The sequence below is a fragment of the Gastrolobium bilobum genome, unplaced genomic scaffold (genome assembly GCF_033153095.1).
Source record: "Gastrolobium bilobum isolate Gb01-03AN ecotype WA unplaced genomic scaffold, APGP_CSIRO_Gbil_v1 utg8260, whole genome shotgun sequence".
In the NCBI taxonomy this organism is placed as follows: Eukaryota; Viridiplantae; Streptophyta; class Magnoliopsida; order Fabales; family Fabaceae; genus Gastrolobium; species Gastrolobium bilobum.
Window position 1 is genome coordinate 682,904 of NW_026899532.1, and position 26,572 is coordinate 709,475.

General features: G+C 31.7%; 3 protein-coding genes across 3 annotated transcripts; 2 read left to right on the top strand and 1 right to left on the bottom strand.

Annotated features, from left to right (window-relative positions):
* Nucleotides 1-3,465: 3,465 nt before the first annotated feature.
* On the top strand, nt 3,466-12,883 carry LOC133291013 (cleavage stimulating factor 64). Its single transcript, XM_061489184.1, has 10 exons — nt 3,466-3,625; nt 3,900-3,978; nt 4,305-4,479; nt 5,552-5,585; nt 5,702-5,946; nt 6,023-6,100; nt 8,354-8,389; nt 9,189-9,680; nt 10,649-10,993; nt 12,410-12,883. Exons 1-10 carry the CDS (start codon nt 3,589-3,591, stop codon nt 12,557-12,559), a joined length of 1,671 nt encoding a protein of 556 aa, XP_061345168.1. The 5' UTR covers nt 3,466-3,588; the 3' UTR covers nt 12,560-12,883.
* A 1,781-nt stretch (nt 12,884-14,664) lies between these two features.
* Nucleotides 14,665-17,458, bottom strand: LOC133291037 (protein COFACTOR ASSEMBLY OF COMPLEX C SUBUNIT B CCB3, chloroplastic). Its single transcript, XM_061489217.1, has 3 exons — nt 17,357-17,458; nt 17,214-17,263; nt 14,665-15,353 (listed from the first exon to the last, which is right to left on the bottom strand). Exons 1-3 carry the CDS (start codon nt 17,409-17,411, stop codon nt 14,814-14,816), a joined length of 645 nt encoding a protein of 214 aa, XP_061345201.1. The 5' UTR covers nt 17,412-17,458; the 3' UTR covers nt 14,665-14,813.
* A 4,230-nt stretch (nt 17,459-21,688) lies between these two features.
* On the top strand, nt 21,689-26,333 carry LOC133291035 (geraniol 8-hydroxylase-like). Its single transcript, XM_061489215.1, has 2 exons — nt 21,689-22,655; nt 25,698-26,333. The coding sequence occupies exons 1-2, from the start codon at nt 21,771-21,773 to the stop codon at nt 26,301-26,303; spliced, it is 1,491 nt and encodes a 496-aa protein (XP_061345199.1). The 5' UTR covers nt 21,689-21,770; the 3' UTR covers nt 26,304-26,333.
* The last annotated feature ends 239 nt before the right edge of the window (nt 26,334-26,572 follow it).

Consider the following 26,572-nt stretch of genomic DNA (forward strand, 5'->3'; position numbering starts at 1 on the left):
CAATGTGAATTTTGTTGGGGAGGTGTCTCAGGTTTGTAAGAATGCCCTAAACCAGGTGGAGTTGGTCAACTCAGAAGCTGGTCTTTCAGCAATTAATCCCACTAGGTATGTTTAGGATGGACAGATTGCTACGGATGATGAGTCTTCTCTTGGCGGTATCAAAATTTTATGACCTTATGATGAAGAGATTGCATCATGCACTAATGAAGGGGTTGTTCACTGTAGGATAATGATAGAGGTTCAAGTGGTGCTTTTAGATTTAATTTTGCTAATTTTTTTCTCTTTATTTTATTTGTGGTTGGAATGTCAACCTGCTAGATTGATTTATTAAAAACAATTTGCTCTATGTTTAGTGCACTTTTATTTTTCTTCTCAATTTACTTTTGTGATCAATGTGTTTTCTATTTTTATTTCTCTTTTACCTATGTTATTGTTGTGTCTCTTTTGCTAACATTTTTTTAAGTGTTTAACTTACGAAATGAGCATTTGGATTGTTTGTGTTATCATGTTTGGTATAGTTAGTAGATAGGTGTCAAAATGGGCTGAAGTCCGCAGGCCAGTTTGCAAAACCCTATATTTGGTTCTAATTCATTAGGTCTTTTTTGACTCTAACTCACAAAACCTTATAATTTAGAGGGTTGGGAAAAGGCTAACCCGCGAGCCAACCTTTTTCGTTTATTAAAATTTTCATTATCTAAAATATAAAAAAATATATAAATTTAAATATTTATACATATAAAATAAATTATAAACATAACATAAGCAAAAATGAATTTTTCAGCTATTATATGTTTTAATAGAGAATTTCAACTGCGCGTTAGTAAAAATAAAATTTTCTATTGACGTCTAAGCATATTGCATATCTAAATTTGCATTGAAAAATATTGTTGCATGGCGAGAAAATGTCAGTAAAAAAAACTCGTTTTAGTTTGCAAAGAAATTTAACTACAATTCCGTCAAATTTTTTGAAGAAAAATAATTTCGTCAAAAATTTAGATGGAAAATATTTCCGTCGAAAAGTTTCATGGGAGTTTGTAATGGAATTTAACTAAGATTCCATAAAATATTTCAGAAAAATTATTCTATCGAAAATCTCGACAGAAAATAATTTAGTCAAAAATTTTGACTGAAAATAATATCGTCAAAACTTTTTACGGAAAAAAATTGCGACGAAATATTTTACGGAAATGATTTTAGTAGAAAATTTATTACGTCTAACAATTCGATAGAAGATAATTCCATAAACAATTTCAATAGAAAATAATTTCGTAAAAACTTTTAAACAGAAAAAAAAATCCATCTAATTTTTTTAAAGAAAAAAAAATTCGTCAAAATTTTCGATGGAATTGATTTTCGTGAAAAATTTCGACGAATTTTCATAAAAAGTTTCGATAGAAAATAATTCATCAAAAATTTTCGATGGACAAATTTGGTCGAAACATTTTTTACGCAAAAAAATTCCGTCAAAATTTTCCATGGAATTAATTTACATAGAAACTTTTGACGGTGAAGATTCCGTTGAAAATTTTGACAGAATTTAATTCCCGTCAAAATATTACCATGAAATTTTTTTTCCTTCAAAAATTTTAATCACTTATTATGACTCGAATCTTTTTTCGTCTTTATTTTTTAAAGAATTCTCTTTTCATTGAAAATTTTGTCATTGTTTTCGATGAAATATTTCTCGTTAATAATAGATCCTTTTCTAGTAGTAATTGAATATGATAATTTTTTTTGAAAGTATAATTTTGAATGGCTTGTGAGTTGGCCGTAGCCTATAGGGCTTTTAGCGCGTGCAAGCCTTTATTATTGAAAGTCATTTAGATATGTGAGATTTATGGCCCTAACTCATACGGATTAGAGCCTAATGCAACTAATTAATTCATTTTGACAGCTCCATGGGATTCTTGCAGAGATAAGATTTGTATTTGCCTAGTCTTGGAAAGGCGAAGTAGGACATTTGTCTAGTTAGTTTTGGATTTACAAGATAAGACTTTTGTTTGCCTAGTCTGGAATTTGTGAGATAATATTTTTTGTCTCCCTAATCCCGAAATAACGAAATAAAACTTTTGTGAGTTGTCACTTATTTAGAATTGAAGGCATATTTGAGTGGTGAATATTCGTCTTCTTTCATTAATATCATAATTACAGCAATGCAAACAATTTAAGTTAACTGTAATACTTCTTTAATTTGTTGGCGTTTCATGTTCTAAGGATGAGGGATTGATCTAGGTGTTGAAGTGGGTACACTCCATGGTTAGTTTTTCCAATAATACAAAAGGGTCCATTGGAGATGGATGCCGACTTTCTTTGTGATGCATTTCTATGTCCTGTGTGTGTTCTTGGCACAATTGGGCTCCTTTGATTGTATTTTTTTTTTTTTTAAATTGTTTTGTAAAATAATTAAGGAAATAGGTGTTTTTTTATATATTTTTTGAAAGTTAAAAGTAAAATACTAAATAAAAAGTGAGAGGTTATACTTATTATTTTTTTTCTTACTATTAAATCTTAATCTTTGATTTTTGTCACTCTAATGATTATAATTTATTAGGTCACCTTATTAATTAATTATTATTTTTTAATAAATTAACCGTTAGATTGACGAAAATCAACTGTTAAGATTTGATAGTATTAAAAAAAGTAACAAGTATATCATTTTTCAAAAAATAAATAAATTAAAATATGTTTTCTAAATTTGATTCTAATAAAAAAAATAATTACAATTTTTAATTCTATATTTATAAAACAGGTCTTATCAAATAAATTTTTTTATTTTTTTATTCTGAAAATTAAAAAACTGTTTTTCAAAATAGATTTCCAACAAGCCCAATCTCCTACTTCAAAGTTTCCGGGATCAACTTTTTTTGCTTTATGCTACATTGCTACTCCAAACATGGATCGGACCTTGGATTTTCATCTTAATAGTTTATTTTTAATTCGAGCCACAGCTATTTCATACTTTCATCTTCCTCAATAATCTGAATCCTAAATATTTAGCTTAGAGGTTTGAACAGCACAACCTAACATATTTAGGAAAGGAGAAGGAAACTATTTTGTGTGATCCTTAATTATTAAGACACGGTACAACGTTCAAAGTCAAATTACCGATAATTTTGATTCACTAAAAGCTCGATTAAGAATGATATTATTTATTCGAATTTTACTATTAAACATAATTTAATATACAATATCACTAATGCGGTTGATTACTAAAAATAATTTGTACATAGAAACTGTGACAAACTTTTTTAAACCAGAGTGATTATTATTTACATAAAAAGTACATAAAAAATATAAGGAAAGTTATATTACAATATTTTTCCAAGATACAAATTGATTTGATTTGATTTTGATTCGATTTTGATTTACGATAAAAAAAACAATTGTAAGAAATTTTAAGAAAAGAAGAAGAAGTTATCTATCTCTACGAGAAAGGAAAAAAAGGTAGCATTTAAAGCGCAGAACATTAACAGTGTTGTCACTGAACAAGAAGATCGAAACGAAGTCTCTCTCTCTCTCTTGGTGAATAAATAATGCTACTGAGAACGAAGAAGATGGAGCAGCGCTGCACCTTCTCCTGTTGATTTCATGGCCTCCTCCCAGTCCCAGCATCGCTGTGTTTTCGGTATCTCTCTCTCTCTCTCTCTCTCTCTCTCTCTCTCTCGTGGTTTCTTCGGTGCTTTTCAAATTATTATGTGTTTGGGTGCTGATAAATGATGGGTAGTAATCAAAAATCGAAAATTTTGTTAAAAAAATGTCATAATTATCTTCTTCACTTTTTTTTTATATCTCCATATTCCCGTGTTTATTGCAATCTTGAATGTTATTGATTTCAATCAGATTGAAATTTGTGACCTTTGTTTTTTGGGGTTATGATAATTGTTGTGATTCTGTTGTAGTTGGGAATATACCGTATGATGCCACAGAGGAACAGCTTATTGAAATCTGTCAGGAGGTTGGCCCTGTAGTCTCGTTCAGGTAATTTTAGAAAAAGTTAAGCTCTTGTTATTATTTAAGGTTTTTCCTAGATTTTATTATTTGTTACAACAATTCAATTTTTTTTATTTTTTTTTCCAATCTGCGATTAGGGCAATTGTCTCTAGAAACTACAAGTGTCTTTTTTCTCACTGAAAGTTACATGAATTTTATTTATTCTTCTTTAACAATTAAACAATAATTTTTAGTGTCTGTACTAGTTGATAAGTTCCAGTTTGAGAATTTTTCTGAAATTTCCTGAAATTCTCTTTTGCTTCTTTACCTGTGGTTTATTTGGTTTAAGTATAGCCGTCTTCTTTTATCCACAGATTAGTTATTGACAGAGAAACTGGGAAACCAAAAGGTTATGGTTTCTGTGAGTATAAGGATGAAGAGACGGCTTTAAGTGCTCGTCGAAATCTCCAGGGTTATGAAATAAATGGTCGGCAATTACGTGTTGACTTCGCTGAAAATGATAAAGGGACTGATAGAAATAGAGAACAGGTATATTGTTAGAAGAACTTCTTGAAATAGCAACAAGTTATTTTTCCTAAATCTTTGCTTTGTTTTCTTTAAAGAAAGTGCAGTGAATAACCTGAAAAGAAGCTCAAGTCCTAACTATTCATACATACTTATGCTCCCTGAAAGTCATGTATAATGGGAAATGTTTTGTCTCATTAATATTTACTTGTATTTGGATTTATTTTTTCAAACCATAATATTTGATCAATTTAAGACCAATAGGGTAAATGAGTCTTCCTATCACTTCCTTGAGTTGAAGATAACTAGCCATTCTCTCTACACTTCTTTCTCTCACTCTCTCTGGGAATCTTCTTTGCAGTTGTTTATATCCTCTTGTTAATGTCTATGAGGTTAATACTTTGGATTATCTCCTCTCTGCTGAAAGAGCAGACTCATGTTTCCTAATTGGAAATTTTAGTCACTGAAATCATCAAAGAATTTCAATTATGCTGTGTTGATATTGACATTTGATTTGTGCCTAATGTTGATGTAGAAGCAGGCTGGTTTCTGCTAAGAGTTTTGTTTATGATTTCTTAATACACATATTGTCACGGGTTTCAATTTGAGATCTGGCTTGGTACATATAACAATTGACAAATGGTCTTTTACTTGTTAATAACTACTAAATCACCATGGTGCAACAATAATGATAACTTTTATCTATATGTACACACCGGGACATACTGTTATTAGGATATGGTTTCTTTGACCATAAAGAAAAACCAAACAGTATTTATAAATCATGATGGATATTTTTAAGCTTACATAAACTAGATATTTTGTTTTACATTTGTGGTCAAATAAATTAGGCCACCACAACTACTCGATGCTGTTAAGTCTTTAATATTAGGAAAATACTTAAGTGATATGAATACGTTAAAATTCATCATTAATTCAAGACACAATTGCGTTTAGGACAATGTAAAGATTTTGTTTCTTGTTGTCCCCCCACCCCAAACTTTTTCATGCCTGCGTAGGTCAAAAGGAAGGAATCATGTACTACATGCCAGTGTCATCATATGGATTAAAATGATTCTTTTTCCTTTTGCTGCAGGGTCGTGGTGGGCCTGGAATGACAGCAAATGTTGGTTGGTTCTCTATGCTTTCTTTATTCTTACATGTTGTGATAAATTATCTCATACATATAATCATTGGACTGTTGTTTTGGTCCTGTGTTTTCATTTTCTCCTTTTCTGTATTAAAGACCCTCAGAAACAAGGAGGCAGCCCAGCCGTCCATGGAGAAGCTGTTCAACATCAACCTATTGGTCTTCATATTGCCATAACAGCTGCAGCTGTCATGACAGAAGCTCTAGGTGGTGCTCAGTTTGGCATCCAGTCAAATCAAAATGGTTTGCAGAATCAGTCAGCCTTGGCACGCGATCCTTTAACTCTGCATCTGGCCAAAATGTCCAGAAGTCAGCTGACTGAGATTATCTCTGAGCTCAAGGTAACTATCGGGTAAAGCTAACTTCCTGTACCTAGATAAACTTCTCTTGATTTATTTTTTCTTGTTGTGATGACAGGGAATGGCTACACACAACAAGGAACTGGCTCACCAACTGTTGCTTTCAAGGCCACAGTTGCCCAAGGCTCTTTTTCAGGTATGAATATTTTTCCCTTATCAATTCCCTTGTGCATTTATTCAAGCACAACATTCTCTGATGACGAACTCGTCTCTATCTACATGTGCTTGTATGATATAAATGCTCTTTAAGGTAGCCACTAGCCAATTATTCTGACAGAATGCTTGATATCATATTGTGTAATGGGGACAATGCATTAATTTCACCATATGTAACTATGTTGGAGTGAACAAATGAGATAAGAATGATAATAATTAAGATAATCATGTAGTGGAGAACGATTTAAAATCTGACAAAGAGAGGGGTTGATACATTTTCTTATGGCAAAGAAGAATGAATCACTGATACCACCAAGTTTGTTAAGATTGAGATCCTACCTAGGATCGGAAGGGGGTGGGAGAATTGTAAATCGCAGGATCGACTCGGATCGTAAGATCCTACTACCTAAGATACAAAAGTATATACAAATATATATATATTAGGCAACTCAAATCATCGAATTTTTGCAATATTTATCAAAACTTGATTGTCACAATATAATAATATATAGTAATAAAAATAGAAAAACCACAAATCCCATGTTTTCATTATGAATCTTTTTCCAATAATAATACGATTAAGATATATTTCTTGAGCATTCTATATAAGTTTTTATTTTTTATTTATTTATTTTTAATTATTTTTTTAAATACAAAGTATATTTCTGTTATAAACAAAAAAAATGCATTGTAAAGTTTTTAAAACGGTGATTTAATCGGTTAATATTTTCATTCAATGGTATATGCTTTCATGAGCTTGTGAAATAAAATTGAAAGAAATATTGAATGTTACTTTGCTCAGTCTGCTATACCAACTCAAAATACATACGAAAAGCTTTAGCCTTTAAGGGTCACCGTCCTAATACCCAAAAAAAATTAGTTTTTTCAATTCCTGCCATTGAATCCCTAAAAAATTGAAAATTGAGAAACAAAAGAAGGAAAGTCTAGAAGAGGAAAGCTCACAACCACAACTCCTCAATGGTGTCGCAGGTGTAAACCTGGCAAAGAGAGGTTCCCCCACCAGCACTTGCTTTGTCAAACTAAAAGGTCCACTTCCTCCCCAACTCATGCTTTAGCTGCGTCTTTGGCACTGACACCAATGCCGTTGCAACCCCTTCAACAATTGCTTCACTTGTCATCTTTCTCTCTCTCCCCTCTATGTTTAAGAAGAACAAAGAAAAGGGAACGGTCTGGTTATGCTTTGTATGGTTTCTGGGTTTTTACGATTGCACAATCCCACCGATTTTACGATCTAAGAAAGAGATCTCACCTGATCTCACTTTCGATCGATCTTACTATCGATCTAGATTGCTGGAGCCAAAAAAGTCATAGGATCTTATGATCCGATGATTTCGCGATCTTGACAACATTGGATACGACTCTGAGGGGAGAGTCAGTTGTAGAAAAAGATTCTAGGCTGTCCAACTGGCAAGGGAGTGGGGAATTCGAGGGAAATTCTATTAGGAAGTGAAAATATAAAAAGGGAAATGGTGGGGCAGAAAGAGGTTGGCAATTAATGGGGATTGGAGTAGGAACTTGGGAGAGAAGGGTGCCTCTTGAATTGCATCATTATTTGTAATTTCCTTCTTGAGTTACAGGTTTTGTCACTATATTTGGTTGTAATCTGTAGTTGAGTTCTGTTGAATCTTGTAATTTGGCAGAATCCATTTCCGGTTCATATATTATCAAAACATATTTGGGGAAAATTTGGTTGGAAAGTATTTCTATGCTTTGCCAAAACATCTTTTTATCGGATATGGATTGGGGTTTCTTTTGCAGTTTGGCTTATAGATAGAGGGATTGGAAGGCGTTTATGGTCTACGTGCAATTATCTTTCTTTTCTTTGTAATTTCTGTTTTCTTTAGGAGTATTCCGTATTCTTCACTCTTGTGGTTCTCTTTCCATAAATTTTCTTGTCTAATTAAAGATTATATATGGATATTCATTCTGCGGAGTGTCATTTTAAATCTTTCAATTTGATGTGAGTGTACTATTCTGTGTCTTCCTTTTGACAAATGAATGCATTGCTGATCTCTCTTCCCTTCAAAGTTAATTTTGTTGTTATGTTTTATATGATGAACAATATTTGTTACTATTAGAAATATAAGCTTTGGGATTTTGTGCTTCTTTCCTCCAAATTTATGATATAGTGTCATTGAATCAATATCTAGAGAGAAATTAATGATTTTGATAACTTCTTTAATCATAATGTTCATAATTTGCTGTATTGCAGGCTCAGATAATGCTAGGAATGGTGACCTCCCAAGTGGTTTGTTTCACTGCCTTTTTGCTTGATGTTCATTCCATTTTTTTTATGCTAAACCTTTGTCATCCTGGATTTTAAGATTTGATTTAGGGTGTTATTCCAACTTCCAAAGCTGTGAACTGAACCTGTGAATTTGCAGACTAGGGTTTGTTTGTTCTAGGACAGTTTGAAGCAAGTATCAGCTAATATTTTGTTATCATGTGTTTTTAGTACTGCCTGTGAAGTAAAATAGGTCTGGGCAGGTTTAAAAAGAGAGAGAGAGGGAATAAAAGTTGGTAAGAAGATTAAAGTAGCTTCACACCAGGTTCTTAAGCAATTACATCTAAGAGATACCTTGCACATTTGGCTGTGGGACTTATCTTAAAATGAACTCTGTACTCATCATTTCTTGGATAGCTGTATATATCACTTGTATAGGACTAGTCAAAATTTGGGGAAAAATTAGTCCAAAACATGATGTCCAAGTTTAATAACTACCTAGTAATAAAGTAAATAAAACCCAAATAACTGAACCGACTTAAGGAAAAGGTCACAAAAGCCCATTCATGGACATACATAAATACCTTATTATAAAAATACTATGATATCCTCAGGACTGAAATCTAACGTCAACCAAAACAACTCACGGAGCTACTACCCTAAACAATTACGATCAATTTAGGTATATGTAATATGAAATTAATATTAATTTATATCATAATACCGAGATCTTTTGTTTCTTAAGCTTATTCCTTTTAGATTTTACAGCTACCTCCATCAATTTTATCTTTTTAAAGTTTCTTTTTAATAATAATTTTTGCAGTTACAAATGCCAAACCTTAGGCTGGTCTCAGATGAAACCTCACAGTCAAAAAGTGAAGGCCAGCTAAGTCAGCCAACATTGGTTCAAAATCTGTCTGGCCTACCTCCTCATGGACAGAGCAATTTGAACTCTGGTTTGAAGCCTTATGTTCAAGAAGGCCAAATCAGCACCATACCTCATAATCCTTTGGCTCCTAGTCAATTAACTGCACATCCAAAGCATCCATTGCAGCCTCGAATTCCGCTTCATCAACATCCTAGCAACCATGCTATGCATCTGGGAACATTATCAGGGCATTCTAGTTTAATGCTTCCTGGTTTGCGTCCCCAGTCTGTGGGCAGTATACCTGTTAGACCTCCAATTCAACCGGCAACTTCAACTGCTCTGAACCAGCAAATGCATGCCTCCTTGCAACAGCAGCATTCAATACATATTGGAAGCTCAACTGTAGGACATAATGTCCCGATGGTTCATCCAGATGCAAGCTTTCAGGTGCCAAGTTTTGCATGTGCTTGAGTTTTTGTATGTTGCGTAGATATTGATATTTTTGAAAAATATATGGATAAAAAGTTAAGTTGAGATTGAGAACGTAGCATGCTGGTTTAGCTCCACCTTTCTTTCCATTGGCACATTATTCCTGCTTTATGCACTTTGTTATTATTATTTTGACATAGGAATCTGTATTAGAGAAAGAAAATAGATGTATGTTGAACATGATTGGAGGAAAAAAAACCCAGACAACAGGCCCCAATTCCTTACTCAATAATTGCTTCCCTCTCCCAGATCCTTCCCTTCCTTTTATCCTTGCTCTTGACCTGTTTTTGTGGCAAGGTTGTTACTGCCCTTTACAGCCCAAACTCCTCCTTCCCCTTACATTGTCCCCAATGTAGTAATTTTAGGAGGCCTAACACCTTATTTGTCCTACACACATTGTAGAAAGCGATGATTGGCAATTTCTGAAATCTTGCAACTCGAGAAACATCTGTAGAGCCTACATACAGCTGGTTATTAATATTAATCTTAACAAATTATTACTATCCAAACAAAACCCTTGAATCTTTGAGTGAGCTTTAACCCTCCAAAAGGAGCTGCAGGAGCAGCGTTACAAGTAGATCGATTTCGGATTTAAAAATGAAAAATCTGAAAGAGTATAAGTTCCATATGCCCTTTTATTATAAAAAATAGGTGGTTAACGAACAAGAAAATCACCAGAGCGCCAATTGTTGAGAAGCATCTTTGTCATCTATGCAATGTCTTCTATATTATTTACCTTTCATAGAAATTTCAAGACAGTTATGCTCGAGTATAATTTGCTAGTGCTTTCAATTTAAGATGCTGTGAAGCTGATTTTCTACAGTCGTGTAGAAGCTAATTTTCTCTGCACTTCTGGCTACAACTTTTTTTTCTTTGATATATTTATTTTTTTAAAATAAAGTATCTAACTTCATTTATTAAAACAGCCTGGCCCCTCCATATCATCAGGTATTTCTCAGTTAATTAGTAAGGAAGGTGATAGATCTTCTAAAGTTCTTGAGGATTTAAATTGGGCCAAGAGAAGTAGTAGTGCATATTCAAACATGCCTTTGGGAGTAGAGAAAACAAACATGGTTCATAATTCTTCAGAATCTTTTACTCGCCAGTCAAAGCTCATGAAATTGAATGATGGAAGGAGGATCTCTCTTTCTGCTGGGATTTCAGACGTGCCTGTTACCAATGGATCATCCCATGTTCTTGGGAGTAGCTCATTACCTGTACTTGCAACTCATAAAACCGAAGTGCAACATTCTGAGCAACAATCTTCTCAGGTATGATAGTTAATAATTTTCTCAATAATAAATTTATTCAATGATTTTCTATTATTTTGTTTAAATTTGGATGTGGAAATCATTGTATGGCCATCCATTTTGAGGTTCTGTATAGCCTCTCATTTGGTTGCTAAAAAAGCTAAGTCCAACTTACAGAAAGGATGTTTAGGAGTATACCTCTGAATTGCCTAATTTTGCCTGTTTCTTAAATTCTGAAATTGACCTTAGATTATGCGTATGCTTAACTTTACTTAATTGGATAGCCGGATGAATTAAGGTGATAGACTAGTTTTAATTTACTTTTCAAATAATCTTTTTCATAAGTGAAACCTCCTATTGCTGTTATTTAAGGAGTTAAATATCTGACGTATGCAGCTGACAACTATGCTATAAAGGTTTCTTTTCCTTTTCTTTTGTATCATCACTAAGTGGATAAATTTTTATTCTTTCTACTCCTGACCAACGAACCAAGACTCTTCATTTAATATTTCAGACAATTTTCTGTCAAGAGTTGATATCATAACCATCTTTAGATCACTAGTATGTACTTTAAGGATATGCTAACATGACCTCTAATTGGTTTGGAACTAGAGAACTGATTATGTCTTTTTACTTTCGGGATCATGCCAGCATGACCTCTGCCTTGGTTGAGCTTATGGTCTGTTATGACCTAAATTTCACACTAGGAGAGAAATTTTATGCATTCATAATATAAAACGTTTCTCTCTTTTATATATGTTGAGATATATAAAACCATTAAAAAGCCCATACCCATCAGCTTAAGCTTTTGGGTTAAATTGATTATTTACATGGTATCAGAGCTTCGTGTCCCGAGTTCGATCCTTATCGCCCCCCACTTTCTTTCTTGTGGAATTTTTTTCGTAGCACAGGTAGGTGGGCCTGTGCATTGTTCACACTTCAAGCCCAATGGACTCTCTTGTGAGGGGGCGTGTTGAGATATATAAAACCATTAAAAAGCCCTCACCCACCAGCTTAAGCTTTTGGGTTGAATTGATTATTTACAATATATATAAAAAAAAGGAGCATCTAATCTCATGTTGTAGGAGATACTCCTCTCATGTCATAGACCCAACACATGGTAGGTCCCACCATGTGTTAAAAAATAAAAAATAAACAAATAAAAGGCACGTTTGTCAATGTATTTACAACATAAGATAATTCTCTCCTGTTACATGAGAGAATAATTTCCCATAAAAAAATCCAATGTCCAGTTTTCGGTGGAAGTATGACTTTTTACTTTTGCCTGAAGACACCTTTAAATGTGTCAGATTTACAATAATTCTGCTTTTACCGTTTCAATTGATTCTTTTTACCACAATGGACTGTATCTTATTTGATCAATATAGCCAGTGATTCCGGATATATAAAATCATTATTCTTGTTTTCTTTGCTCAGCCCCAGCTTCCACCTGATAAGGAGTCTGTTTTACTGCAACAAGTGTTGAATCTAACACCAGAGAAATTAAGTACCTTATCACCAGAGCAGCAGCAGCAGGTCATTCAGCTCCAGCAGGCTCTTCGGCGAGATCAGATGCAGCCCTCATGACAGACATGGACACATGAAAAAAGCTCAAATACACGGCAACTTATTTGTGGCAAAGGTGGTCTTTTTTGCCTACTCAATTTCCAGGAATATGGTTTGACAGAAACCAAGTCTGTCGCTTGTATATTAGCATCTGCTGTAGATTAAGTTGAGAATATCAAAATTCTTTTGAGCACTATTGCTTCTTTTCTTTTTTTTTTGTAATTTGTTTTCAAATTCCTTGTCCAAACATTTGATGTAGCATTGAGGAGCTCCACATGAGCGAATATGAAATCCTTTAGAAGAGGTGTTTGTACAATAATAATTATGGCGATGAAAATTTTGGTCTGTGACATCCTCTTTTTGCTGTGGGCTGAACATCTTTGCCTTATCATTTGAGCTATAAGCATATGGTTGACTATATTATCTCTCCCACTAAATTGCGTTCTATTACTTGTACCACTGTTAGACATTTAATCCTAAACTGAATATTCAGCATATCAATCTTCCTTCTGCAAATGCGGACACACCATCACTGCTCGCGTGCATGTTTTGTAGCAATCATGGTTGGTTTATCATTGAAAACACAGTTGACAGGTGGTTGCCCCACGTTTTCAGTTGTGGTAACAGTAATCTTATACTTAAAGAAGAAAAAACGAAGCTATGATTAGTAGGTCATTTTGTTTTTCATTTACTCTCTCTCTCTCTCTCTCTCTCTCTCTCTCTCTCTCTCTCTCTCTCTCTCTCTATATATATATATATATATATATATATATGGGTAAATATTTTTACAGCCATTTTAGATAAGGTTATTTATAGCTATCTGAAAAACTACGTTGTTGTTTTGATTAATGAATGATGTTTCTGTAATTTTAGGTGAATTAATGAAGGGTGTTTCTGTAATTTTGTTTATTTTTTATCATAATTAATTCACGTAAAATTATATAAATACCCTTCATTAATCAAAACGACGTAATTTTTGGGATAGTTATAGACAACCTTATATAAAGTGATTGTATAAATATTTTTTTCCATATATATATATATATATATATATATATATATATATATATATATAAGGTTTGATGTTTGTCATTTTAAATGATATAAGTTATGTCATTTTAAGAGAGAGATATAAACAATGAATGAAAATCACGAGAGAAAGTGATTGATTTTTTTTTAAATTTAAATTTAAATAAAAAAATTATTATGTGTCTATCTCTCTCTTAAAATGACATAACTTTATGTCATTTAAAATGACAAATATTTTTTTCCATATATATATATATATATTTGTAAAAAAAAAAAGGGGAATGCGCACTTTCTTGAAACAATTTTCAAGTGACTGGTTTACATCTTCGATCCAAACTTGAGATAATGGATGTAATCCAAAAAAAGATTCATAAGTGGTTGTTAATGGAGTTGAAGTCACCAAATTTTGTGTATCTGTATCAATTTATGTCTAATTGCTCCACATATAGTCCCTCGAACCATATATATATATATATATATAGGGATAAATATTTCTATAGCCACTTTAGATAAGGTTATATACAGTTACCCAAAAACTACGTCGTTTTGATTAATGAAAGGTGTTTCTATAATTTTAGGTGAATTAGTGAAGGGTTTTTTGTAATTTTATACATTATTTTATCATATATATTTTACTGAAACATCCTTCATTAATTCATATAAAATTACAAAAACACTCTTCATTAATCAAAACGACGTAATTTTTGAGATAAATGTAGATAACTTTATCTAGAGTGGTTGTAGAAATATTTTTTCCATATATATACAGAAGGAAAAACTACTCTCATATTGTAAGAGAGTAATTTTTCCTCCTATACACTCTTTGTTGCATTTTGTTTTTTGTTTTTTTTAAGTGTTCCTCCTACACACTCTTCAAAAATTGTGTTACATCTTGTTTTTTGTTTTTTTTTAAGTGATAGCCCCATCAATATGTATCCATGATAGAAAATAACTTTTCTCAGAATAGAGAAGCCATATATAATTGATGTAGTTTTTTTTTTGTTTTGGACATAAGCATATGATAGCTGAATTTCTCACAAATAAATATGGTTAAGGGAGAGTCAGACCCAATTTTCTACCAAAAAGAGAGACCCACGAACCAATGTGCGCCAGTGTAAATTGATTCATATATAGTGTGTTAGATGTTAGTATTTAATACATGTGCAATATATACCCATGTAATTTTGTATACATCGAACAAGATTGGATAGAAAATTATGTCATTCACAAATTCCAAAAATGTAAGCTAATTGACTTGTTGAGAAAGGAGAACTAGTAATCCTTGTGGACCTACTAATATTTCGTTAAGAAAACTGATCAATCCAAACCAGACGACAGGAGTAACGTCCACACCAGCAAGAGGAGGAATCACTTTGCGGGTAGGAATGAGAAGTGGCTCAGTGGGAGCATAAGCTATTACATATGGAAATTTTCCCACCGGGAGTTTTGGGTACCAGGACATAACTATTCTCAAGATAAAGAGAAAACCAAACACTGAGAGGAAGGGACCTAGAAACCCAATTGCTAACTTTGCAGTACCAGGATCAAGATCAGCAGCAACCAACCTTGTCATGAAATTTGTGGTAGCGTGTGATGTTTCCGGTATGCTGAGCTTGAGAGCATTCAAGCCAACATCTGAATCAAGAGGCTTCTGTGTAGTAGCTGCATCCAATATTGAGAATATTGCTATGTCTGCTGAAGCTCCAATTTCCGGGTAACATGAGCAACATTGCATGACTCGAGAACTACCATTGACATTTCTTTTAGTAGGATACTTTGAACTTTTCTGCAATAATTAAAATGCCAAATTAGTCTGAGATAACATGATATTTTGCAGTGTGGAAGAAAATACCAGTGTTCCAAAGGTCATCCATTGTTTAAACTTACGGGAATATGCCTATTTTATTTTTATAAATGACTACTAGGAACAAATTAAACAAAAATAGCCACAAAAACACAATGGAACGATAAGCTATAATCAATACCCAGTAGAAACACAATGGAGATAATAACTTTGTGTCAATAAGAAAAAAGAACGATAAGCTATTTATTAATTGAATCTCATCATCCATACATAATGAATTGGTGTGGTATATTCAATTCATAACAATGAATAGTAAAAACTAGTACTGTCGAATTAGGATATTCAGTTATTGGGAAAAAAATCAATATACTTTTAATGTCGAATTAGGATCAACTAGGAAAGAAATAAAGCATTGAGTCAAACTCTTTTGTAGTGTCACGGTAATATCTATTTAAGACAAGTTCATTGTTACATGATGAAGGAATGTCAAAAGTGTAGCAAAAATAGAAATCAAATTCATTAGCTCAAAACTGAGCTATCCAAATTCCACAAAGAAGCCCAGAAAACAACCTTGTCCTACAAAAGTACAAGGTAAATGATTAAAGGAATCATTGAAATCTGAAAACACACTGGCATTAAACTCTAGCTGGTAGCCCTAGAAACCACCATAATCAGCAATTAGGAGTGACAATGGGTGGATAGACTTTTCCACTATCTCAATCCAAATCCTAAGAAACTACGCAATACCTGAATCCCCCAATAACTAAATAAAATTACATTTGTCCCACTTAATTCAAAATATCTGAAATATCCATTCAATATGCTACTACAATTGGGAATTTGATTGAAATGCCTACTTTTAAATAATAATAATAATAATAATAATAATAATAATAATAATAATAATAATCTTTGCTGTAGAAAACATAAAAAAGCATATCAGAAAAATGTTCCCACATTGTGATATAACACAATCCAAGTTGTGATTATTATGTCAATAATCAAGACCAGATTTTGGAAATACTTTTTTGCTGGTACAGCATCAAACAAAGGCCTAATATACCCATATTTCAGTCTTGTTCTCCGAACCGTAAAAATCAAAATCCATACTTGCTTGGGCATTTTATCAAATAGCACACTTTCAAAGAAATAATAGATAACATAGCACAATATCAATCCCTAACTGCAAACATAGCATACTTTCAAAAGGTCTTGCAATGCATCTTTCCGAACTCTTAAAAACACATCAACAATAAGACAAGGAACCCTGAAGTTTGGTCATTACTAAAATTTATGCAATGTGCAGTCAATTCCAGTAGTTCAATGTTAAAATACAGTAAAAATGTCACTGATCACAAAATAGCATAATGGAAGTTTGTTTTTATGTTGTTATCTTTGTATACTTCCATATAAAGAAGATCTCAAAAAAAAAAAAAAGAAGAAGAAGAAGGAAATTTTGACTGTCACATGAATCGATCAAACATCTTCAGATATCAAAAGCACTATTCTGCTCGTTGATCAACTCCCATAAAAACCTGGGAAATGCTTCATTTTCTTGTTGCACATTCATATTGATTGGTTAAACCAACCAATTAAACAAAGGTCTAAGTAAATTAAAACGGGAATTATTTAAGAGATTCAAATCTAGCTTTTTCACACACTGCATTCCCTCTTTCTTCATCATGGGCATCATTAACCCATTCCAAATTCTACATAGAAAAGCAAATATGAACATGAATTGAAACAACCAGAACAAAAAAAAAAAAAAAAAACTTAAATGGGCATGCCAAACTTAGCTGCTGGAAGTACTCCGATGAGAAATTTCGAGAGAGGAATACTTACCCAGACGCCCAAGCCAAAATTTCTTGGCTTGAAAATTGAAGGTTGAACTCCTACAAATTTGGAAAATTAAAACAACAAAAAGAGTGAACTGAGATGAAGCCAGCGTTGATAGAATGGAGAGTACAAAAAAGTTGAATGGTTACCTCTGATTCCCACATGAAAAGAGTTCAGATTCAGAAGATAAGATTGCGTTGCCATTGTTATGTCAGACAGAAAAGCAGATAAGGAGGGAACTTAATAAAAAGTAAACAACAATATTTCAATATTTATTTTAATTACAAGAGTAAATATTTTTTTAAGTCTCTCACAAAAAAACACGGTTCTTATTGTAATTTTTTTTTTAAAAAAAATTATTCGTCTGAAACTTAAAAAATTTAAAAGGTACTTATTTAGTTAAATCGTATTTCTTCACAAATTTAAAAAGAATTCAAATTAATTTTTAAAAGGACTAAATTGAGTCTATTTCGAATTTCTTAGAAAATATACGATTAATTTTTTTTATAAGAAATTAAAATGGGAATCGTATTTTTTTGTCAGAGATCCAAAAAGTTATTTATTGTAATTATAATTATCTACTCATTCCATCTATATTTAGAAAGTAATTCTTAGTTATACATGTTATTATACAAAAAAATTCATGCTAAAGACACATCATCGTGTGTAGAAAATATTTTCATGCTAAATACACATCGTCCTATGTAGGAACCATATTTATTAAAAAAACGAAAAAATAAAAAAAATGATGCATAAAAATCGAAGAATTATTAATATAAATAAATAATTTTCCTACGAGAAAATGTTTTTCTATATATAACCTCAAATCATTGAAGTTGTTGTGGGCTTTGAAATAGATGCATGCATTTACTTTTTTAAAATATTTGTATACATATCAAGTAATATTTTTTTTTTTTTTGTAAATATCAAGTAATATTTTAAGTGCCATCTAAGTGAAGTAAAAAATTTCTTTATAATTGATTGCAGGAATAAAAATATTTACTTGTTGAAGAGTTTCAACGATTAATTATTTATAAGAAAAAATAATAATAGTATATGTGTTCAAAAAATACTTTCATAAATATTAAATAATAATTTAATGAAAAATGATCCGTTCATAATTTTTTTTTACAAATTACACTAAGTATGACTGGTTATACACTCTTGATTGAAGTATGACCGGTCATACATAGTGTAGTTTGTAAGAGTTTGTAAACAAAAACTTTGTAAATACAAATTTTCCTTAATTTAAACACCTAAAAAATAATTCAATATATTTTGTTTATTTAAAAATATATCCCATACTCTTTTTTTTTGGTAAAAATATCCCATACTCTTTAATCTCCTATATTTATTTTTCTTTCCTTTTTTATTTGGTTTTTCCTTGTTTTGTTTTATTACTGGTTGAATTAAGCATAAAACTCACAACTTATATATATTTATTATTTTCTAAAAATAGGAATTAATCATGATTGTCACTGTATAAAATCGAGTAGCCATTTTAGAGGTTAAACTAAACAATCAGTCTATATAATTTTACATGAATTGAATTTTAGTCCTTACATGTTTTGTTTTTTAATACGAGGGAAGATATTATTACTACCAAAATTTTCTACTACTAATTTACTATCTATTTAATCACCATTGAATCAAAGAGAGAGAATGTTTTGTTTTTCAATATGAGGGAGGATATTCTCACTACTAAAATTTTCTACTACTAACTTACTATCCATTTAATTACCATTGAATCAAAGTGAGAATGCTAAAAAAAATTTAAAAAAGAGAAAATTTTGATCCGGTGATTAGATAGGTAGTGAGTTGGTAATAGAAAATTTTGATACTAACAATATCTCTTATCTTTTAATACTGGTTCTTAGATTTTTATTTTATTTTAAGATTTTGATCGTTACTATTAAAGTAATGGCTTATGCTCACCGTGTCCCCCAACGCCCTTTTGTGCCGTCGCCAGCCGCCAACGGCTTCCCTATCTCCACCAATTCCGGTTTTTATTATACTCTGTTTAGTTGCTTCAATTTTATTTCCAATATTTTAGTAATTAAAAAAAGTTTGATTTTGTGACACCCCAGTTTTGAATGAAGGTCAAAGTTGCAATCTTTTTTTTTGGTTTGCTTGAGTTGTTTGATGATTGGAAGATTAATAGGTTCTGGTCATTGTGTATTTGCGGTGAATTAATTATACCATTATTACAAAGAACTCTAAAAAATTTGTTCCATTGTAAGGTGTGTTAGAGTGCAAAATTAAGTGGCCAATTGTTTCTAAATCTCATAACACAATAGGGGATAAGGTGAGGGCATAGAGTGGCAAGAGACTAGGTATTTGCAACAAGTCATTTGTATTCATCCTACTGAGTAATGTCGTCCAAACAAATTTTTTGACCTTTTGTTAAGGATGAAGGAAGCATTGATGGTTCAAAAAGTGGGTTAGAAACTGAATAATGGAGTCCTAAGAAGTATTAATCATATTATGGCCTTGATGGGGAATGCATGTGACTTTTCAAAAGGTCATCAAAATTTGGTTTGGTAAAAATGTAATACAAGCTGCAATGAATTGCTCAAAAAAAAAAAAAGTTTACTAAAGATTACTGCAAAACAGCTCCAAGAAACTGATGCTATAATTTAAAAGGCACAAGTTTGAATTAGGAAAGCAGAGTTATAATTTAAGAAACGGTAAAGGTCTTTTGAACATGAACAAGTGGAGTCCTTGTGCTATTTAGCTGCTGTATGGTTTCTACTCTTTGCTTGTTGTAAATTGGGCTTCATTGAAGTTTTTAGCATGAGTTGCAGCAATTGATTTTGTATTTTGATTGTCATATTCGTTTGAATGAATAACTCACAAGGCATTCCTCAGAGGGTGGCTCATGGCCATGTTAGAGTATTGGGTTATTTCCCTTTGTTTTTTCTATTTTCAGGGGAGGGGAGGGTATGTTTTAAAAGGTTGATTTTTTGTTGTTTATTGATAGGTATTGTCTTTTGGGTTGTACAGGGGAGGGAGTTTCACATAAAAGTGCCTAACAAGAATCAGGGCCTTTGCATCCATAAACAAAGTCTTTTTCTTACCACACATTTTGTTTAATATCGCATGTTATGAACAAATCTGAGCTATCATACGATCAGGTTGCTCCAAATAGTATCTTCTGAGTTAGAGACTGCAATGCAAATGATACGAGCCAAAATTGCTGAAAGATCATTTGGAAGGCTAACCATTTGCCCCTCAGAGCATTTTAGGCTCTAAATTATTACATATTATTTTTATAAAAAAAATCACATGTTTGCTATTTTTTAAATGGATTATGCGAGCGAAATCATTTAAAAATCATTACAGGCCCGGTGTGTTTTGTGTGTGCCTCAAAGATTTTATTACCAACTTAAGCAATATAATTTTTAAAGACAGATTGTTTGATGATATCAAACTAAAAAATTTGATACCAAATTTCAATCATTAATTTCTGTCAATTTAAGAAGGGAAAAATATTTATTCTTTTAAATGACACAACTTGTGTGATTTCACTTTCACAAAGAAGTCAGACTCACACTTTTATAATTTTTTGTCTACTTTTTCTCTTCCATTATCTATCTCTTTCTCTCACTTAAATATAACTTTACATCATTTAAAATGATACATATTTTTTTCATTTAATAATTTAATTTATTAAAAATTAATAATTAACTAATTTAAAACCATGCACCGTTTCCTGTTTGGTTTTGGGAATACCAAATTATGCTTTAGGTAAAGGTTTCCTTCTTGTAACACGTGACGGTACTATATCAGTGAGGTTCCAGACAAAACAAGAACCCAAGCATGGTATGATTTCTGCAACATGTTGCTTATCCACCGCCACAATTGGAAGATCAACAAGGCAGGTTATCAACTCCATGTCTACCCCGTAAATAATACAATAAATTAGTTTCGGTGCAGTTTTTAAATTCATACATGAAAAAGTAGGAATACATCATTTTCAACTAGAATCGAAAATTGATTCTTACTTAATCCATATAATAATAATAATGACAATAATAATAATAAAATAGACTATCAATTTATAATGTATTAATAATTTATGGAAAAAATATGTTCGCAGTTAATGCAGATAAGTTATCTGCATTTATTTTCAAAACGACGTCGTTTTGATATTAAAATCTTAAAAAATTATAAATATAAAAATTATTATAACCCTGAAATAAATTAAAATTACAAAAACACCATAACTTTTGTCTTAAAACGACATCGTATTGAGCTTACTGCAGATAACTTATCTACAGTAGCTCCAGAAAAAAGCGAATCCATAAATTATATATATTATTTTTATCTTTATACTCTTTGGTGTACAAGTAGATGGTTATAAAGTCAATGATAAGCATTTCTTACCACCCAAAAAAGGATAAAAAAATTCATATATTGAATTGGCATAGACATATATGAAATAACCATCAGCAAATGACAAAGATATTAAATAAGGCACCACCGAAAGTAGCTAAACATAATTGGCATACCCATAACCCTATATAATTTTCATCTCCTCCCAAAAAAAAAACTTGAGATATCATGGAGGTTCACATCTTGCTTTTATTTGTTACACTATCCCTAGTCATCATCCGGTTCATTCTGAACCGCTACCTTAAAAAAAACCAGCCACCCGGTCCAACCGGCCTCCCCATAATCGGAAACCTCCATCAACTGGGTCCCAAACCCCACATCACCCTTTCCTCTCTAGCCAAAACCTACGGCCCCCTCATGTCCCTCCGCCTCGGCTCCGTCAGCGTCGCCGTCGTCTCCTCCCCCGCCGCCGCCCAAGAAATCCTCCAAAAGAACGACCAAGCCTTCGCCAACCGCCCCATCCCGGAATCCGTGGCGGCGCAGCCCAACGTCGGCGACACCCTAGCCTGGGCCCCCGGCGACCACCGGTGGCGCAACCGGCGCCGCATCTGCACAACCCAGATATTCACAACCCAACGGCTGGATCTCCTCCAACACCTGCGGCAGCGCAAAGTGCAGGAAGTGGTGCAACACCTTCAGAAGCAAGGTGAAAGGAGAACAGTGGTGGAGATTGGCGAGGTCGCGTTCGCCACCATGCTGAACCTAGTGTCGAACACGGTGTTCTCGGAGGACATGGTGGACCGTGAGTTCGAGAGCGCCGGTGAGTTCAAGGAGTTGGTGTGGAGGATCATGGAGGACGCTGGGAAGGTGAACCTTTCGGACTATTTTCCGGTGGTGAAAAAGTTGGATTTGCAAGGCGTGAAGAGACACGTGAAGGTTTCTTACGAGAGGTTGCATGAGATTTTTGATGATATGATTCGAAAACGTATCGGAGATGGAGATAACGGAGAGAGTTTGCGCGGTACATATGGTGATTTCTTGGATGTGTTGCTTTATCATTGTCAACAAGAAGGTTCTGATTTCAGTGTTGAAAGCATCAAGCCATTGATTCTGGTAACGCGATAACTTTTCCTTTTATTTTTTTTTTCTGATTAATTGCATTTATAACAATTTTATTTTATACTAAACGAAATTAATAAAAGGGTTTCTGATTATAATCAGTTGTTAAGGTCTTAAGTAATACAAAAAATAAAAATCATAAAAATGTACAACATTGCATATATTAAAAAAGATTTTATTTTATTTTATATTTCTAACAGGTGCTTTTAAGGGGGTTGGTGGACATTTGTCCTTGAGTCTAATAACTAGTATTTTTTCAAGCCTAATTATTAGGTAAAAATTTATATAAGCTTTTTAATTTATTTTTACTAATTTAAGTTATTTTGATTAATTTAGTTAGAACTTTTTTTTTAACATTTTAGAATGTAAGTAATTTCTTCAAACTAAGCCATAATATATATTTATTAGAGTTTGCATTTGTCATTTAACATGACACAACAAATTTTTCTACACACACAACATTTTGTGGGGTTCACACTTTTTGAAAAAAAAAGAAGAAGACAGAAATTATGGCATGCAAAACGAATCTCTATAACATTACACAATCACTTTTCCTACAACATAACTCTTATAAAATCCATATTTATTAATTGGAAATAACATCTATCCTTTTAGAGGATATAAACTTATATCATTTTAGACCATAACTGTTGATTTTCGTCCATCAACGATTATAATTTATTGGATTAAAATTATTAATTAATAATAATAAATTTGGTCCATTAAGTTCGACTTAATAGATTATAACCGTTGATGGATGAAAATTAACGGATAGAATCTAAAAGAATATAAGTTTAGGATAGATGTTTTCTCCTTATTAATACCAAACCTTCCAAAACGCCTTTTTTTTTTTTGGTCTCAAATGATGGGACAAGTGGACAGCTCATGTAAAAATTGACAGTCAATATTTAAATTTCTATCGTTGAATATTAAATGATATCTTTCTTTTAAATCTGATGACGTATGCGTACACCTTCTTTACTATTTAATTAAAGAGACAACCATCAATAATTTTGATCTAGATTACTATGTCATTTAAAAAGAATAAATCTTGCTAAACTTTGAAAGATGCTTAGCGAAGAAAGTCAACTTTTGAGGCAAAAAAATCTTCATTTCAACTATCAATAGCAGTGCCTTGTCTTTGTTATCAATCAATTAACAAATATATATATATATTTTAAGCTTTTTTCATTGCTAGTATCACAACTTTTTAAATTTTATTTTATTATATAATAATTTAATTTAAAATTTATTTTTTATTTATATTTATTTATTATTTTATCTGTCACTTTGATTACTATGTCACAAGTTTTTTTTTTAAATAATAATTAAAGTGTATTCATTTTTTTTGAATTGAAATAATACATACTTTTTATAAAAGTATCTTACAATTCTGTTATCAAAATATCTTGAAATATTTGTCTACTCTTAATCTTATAAGTTCTAATAATAATAATAACCTATAAGTAAATTTTCACGAGACAGCTTTATTAGTATAGTTAAAAAGAACGCACTTACGTATAAAAAAACAAAAAAAAAACACACTTAATCAATTGCATAGAAGTTGAGCAGGTGAGGATGAGAGTATGTACTTGATCTCTCAAATATATCATTTTGGGAAGGTATTTAAAGTCTTAATTCTGAATTCACCCCGAATATAATTGACTCCGAGAAGGATATCTGTTATTTATAAAAAAAAATATGTATATTATAATTTATATCAAATATGCTCTGCACTCATTTTGTCACTTTCTCATATCATTTCATCTCCTCAAGAGTTTCTTATGGGCTTTTCCGAGGTCTACCTCTGTGGTAGATCTAAAAAAAAAAAAATTTAAAATTTAAAAATTGAATATTATTATAATTTATTTAATATACTTTTTTATTGATGATATATTTTATTTTGTTCACGTTGTTGTTATTATTATTATTATTATTATTATTATTATTATTAATACAAGACGTGTCAAAAATTTATCGATATATGATAACATCGTAACTAAAGATTGTGGCTAGTAATGATGTTTTAAGAAAAAGTTATTAACATATAATTCAGATAAATTGTAAATTTAAAAAAAATAAAGAGTAGCAATTATATTTTATGAGAAATATCCTTAATATCTTTTATCAAATATTATTTTAAAATATTATGATTATAAATTTTTCTTAAAGCAAAATAAATTTATTTAAAGTATGCACAAAATATTTATTTACTAAATAAAAATTTAAAATTATAAATATTTAATTTAAACTAGCTGTATAATTAACGGGTAAAATATCAATAGTGTAATAATTAATGACGCGGATTTTAGAAACAAAAACAACTAATGAATATGGGCGACGTGGCAGGGTAAAGGCGCACGGCATGTATTATTATTATTTTTTGGTAGACACGGCATGTATTTTATTTTTGCCTTACGACTTAACAAACTTTTTTATAGTCCCTTTTTTGTTATTATTAATTTCTTTTTAATTTTATATTTGAATATAATATTTGAGAAGTGGAAGATTAAAGTTTGTTTGAATAAATAAAAGTTTTTAAATTTGAATTTAATTCACACTCAGTTAAAAACTTCTTTTGATCAAGGTAAATTTTCAAGTGGTTAATGGTTTGAATAAGAAAGGAATAGAAAAAGAGCTGAATTGGTGATAGATACTAGATACTGAAGGTTCAGAAGATTCAACTATCGGATATGCTTATGTGACCCAAAACAATAATTCTTAGTAAAGGTTAAAAAGTGTTTACCTACAAACAACAAAACAATATATATATAATGGGTTTAGTGTGTCATTCAAAAAAGGACATAAATTATGTCTTTTTAATGATTTACACAGAGTACGATCGGTCTATGTAATTCTGAAAAGTTATTTTTTTTTTCACTTTACACGTCAGTGATGTGATTGAGAAGAGAGAAAAAAAAAAAATAACTTTTCAATTTTACACAAAATATGACCAGTCGTACTTCGTGCTAAAATGACACAATCGTAGTTGAAAAGATACTTCTTTTTTCCATATATAATTCTGTGTTCAAACAGGATTTGTTTATTGCGGGAAGTGACACTTCAGGATCAACAACAGAATGGGCAATGGCAGAGCTTCTACACAACCCACAAGTAATGCAAAAAGCAAGAAAAGAACTGATCCAAGTAATTGGCATCACCAATGAAGTCAAAGAATCAGACATACCTAGACTTCCATATATCCAAGCAATAGTGAAAGAAACCCTTCGTCTTCATCCGCCTGTACCCCTTCTCTTACCCTATGTTGCTGCCAATGATGTTGAAGTAAGTGGATACACCATTCACAAAGGAAACCAAGTTCTCATAAATGCATGGTCTATTGGCAGAGACCCCAACTTCTGGGATGATCCATTGTTATTTCAACCTGAAAGGTTTCTTAGGTCCAACATAGATTTTAAAGGCAGGGATTTCGAGTATTTACCTTTCGGTGCTGGTAGAAGAATTTGCCCTGGTTTGCCACTCGCTAATAGGATGATTACTTTGATGTTGGCTGCGTTCATTCATTCTTTTGAATGGCAGCTTCCTGAGGGTGTCACTCCTGAAACGCTTGACATGAGTGAGCAATATGGAATAACATTGAAGAAGTTTGCCCCTCTTTGTGCTATTCCAATATCAGTATGAAACTTCTTGAGATATGAAGAAGTTTAGGAATGCAAGATCTTTCTTTGATGTTATTAAGCTTAATGTTTCTCAAGAATCTACTTTAATGACATTAAGATTTAGATTGAACTATAATATATTATATATTATTCCATATACTTTTGTTTTTTTATACCAGATTTTATATTTTTTATTTATTCTTAGACTTTGGTATATATATTGGTTTTTATATATTTTAATTATTTTCTCTAAAATTTATTCTCATTAAAGTATTGATCTTTTTTTTATGA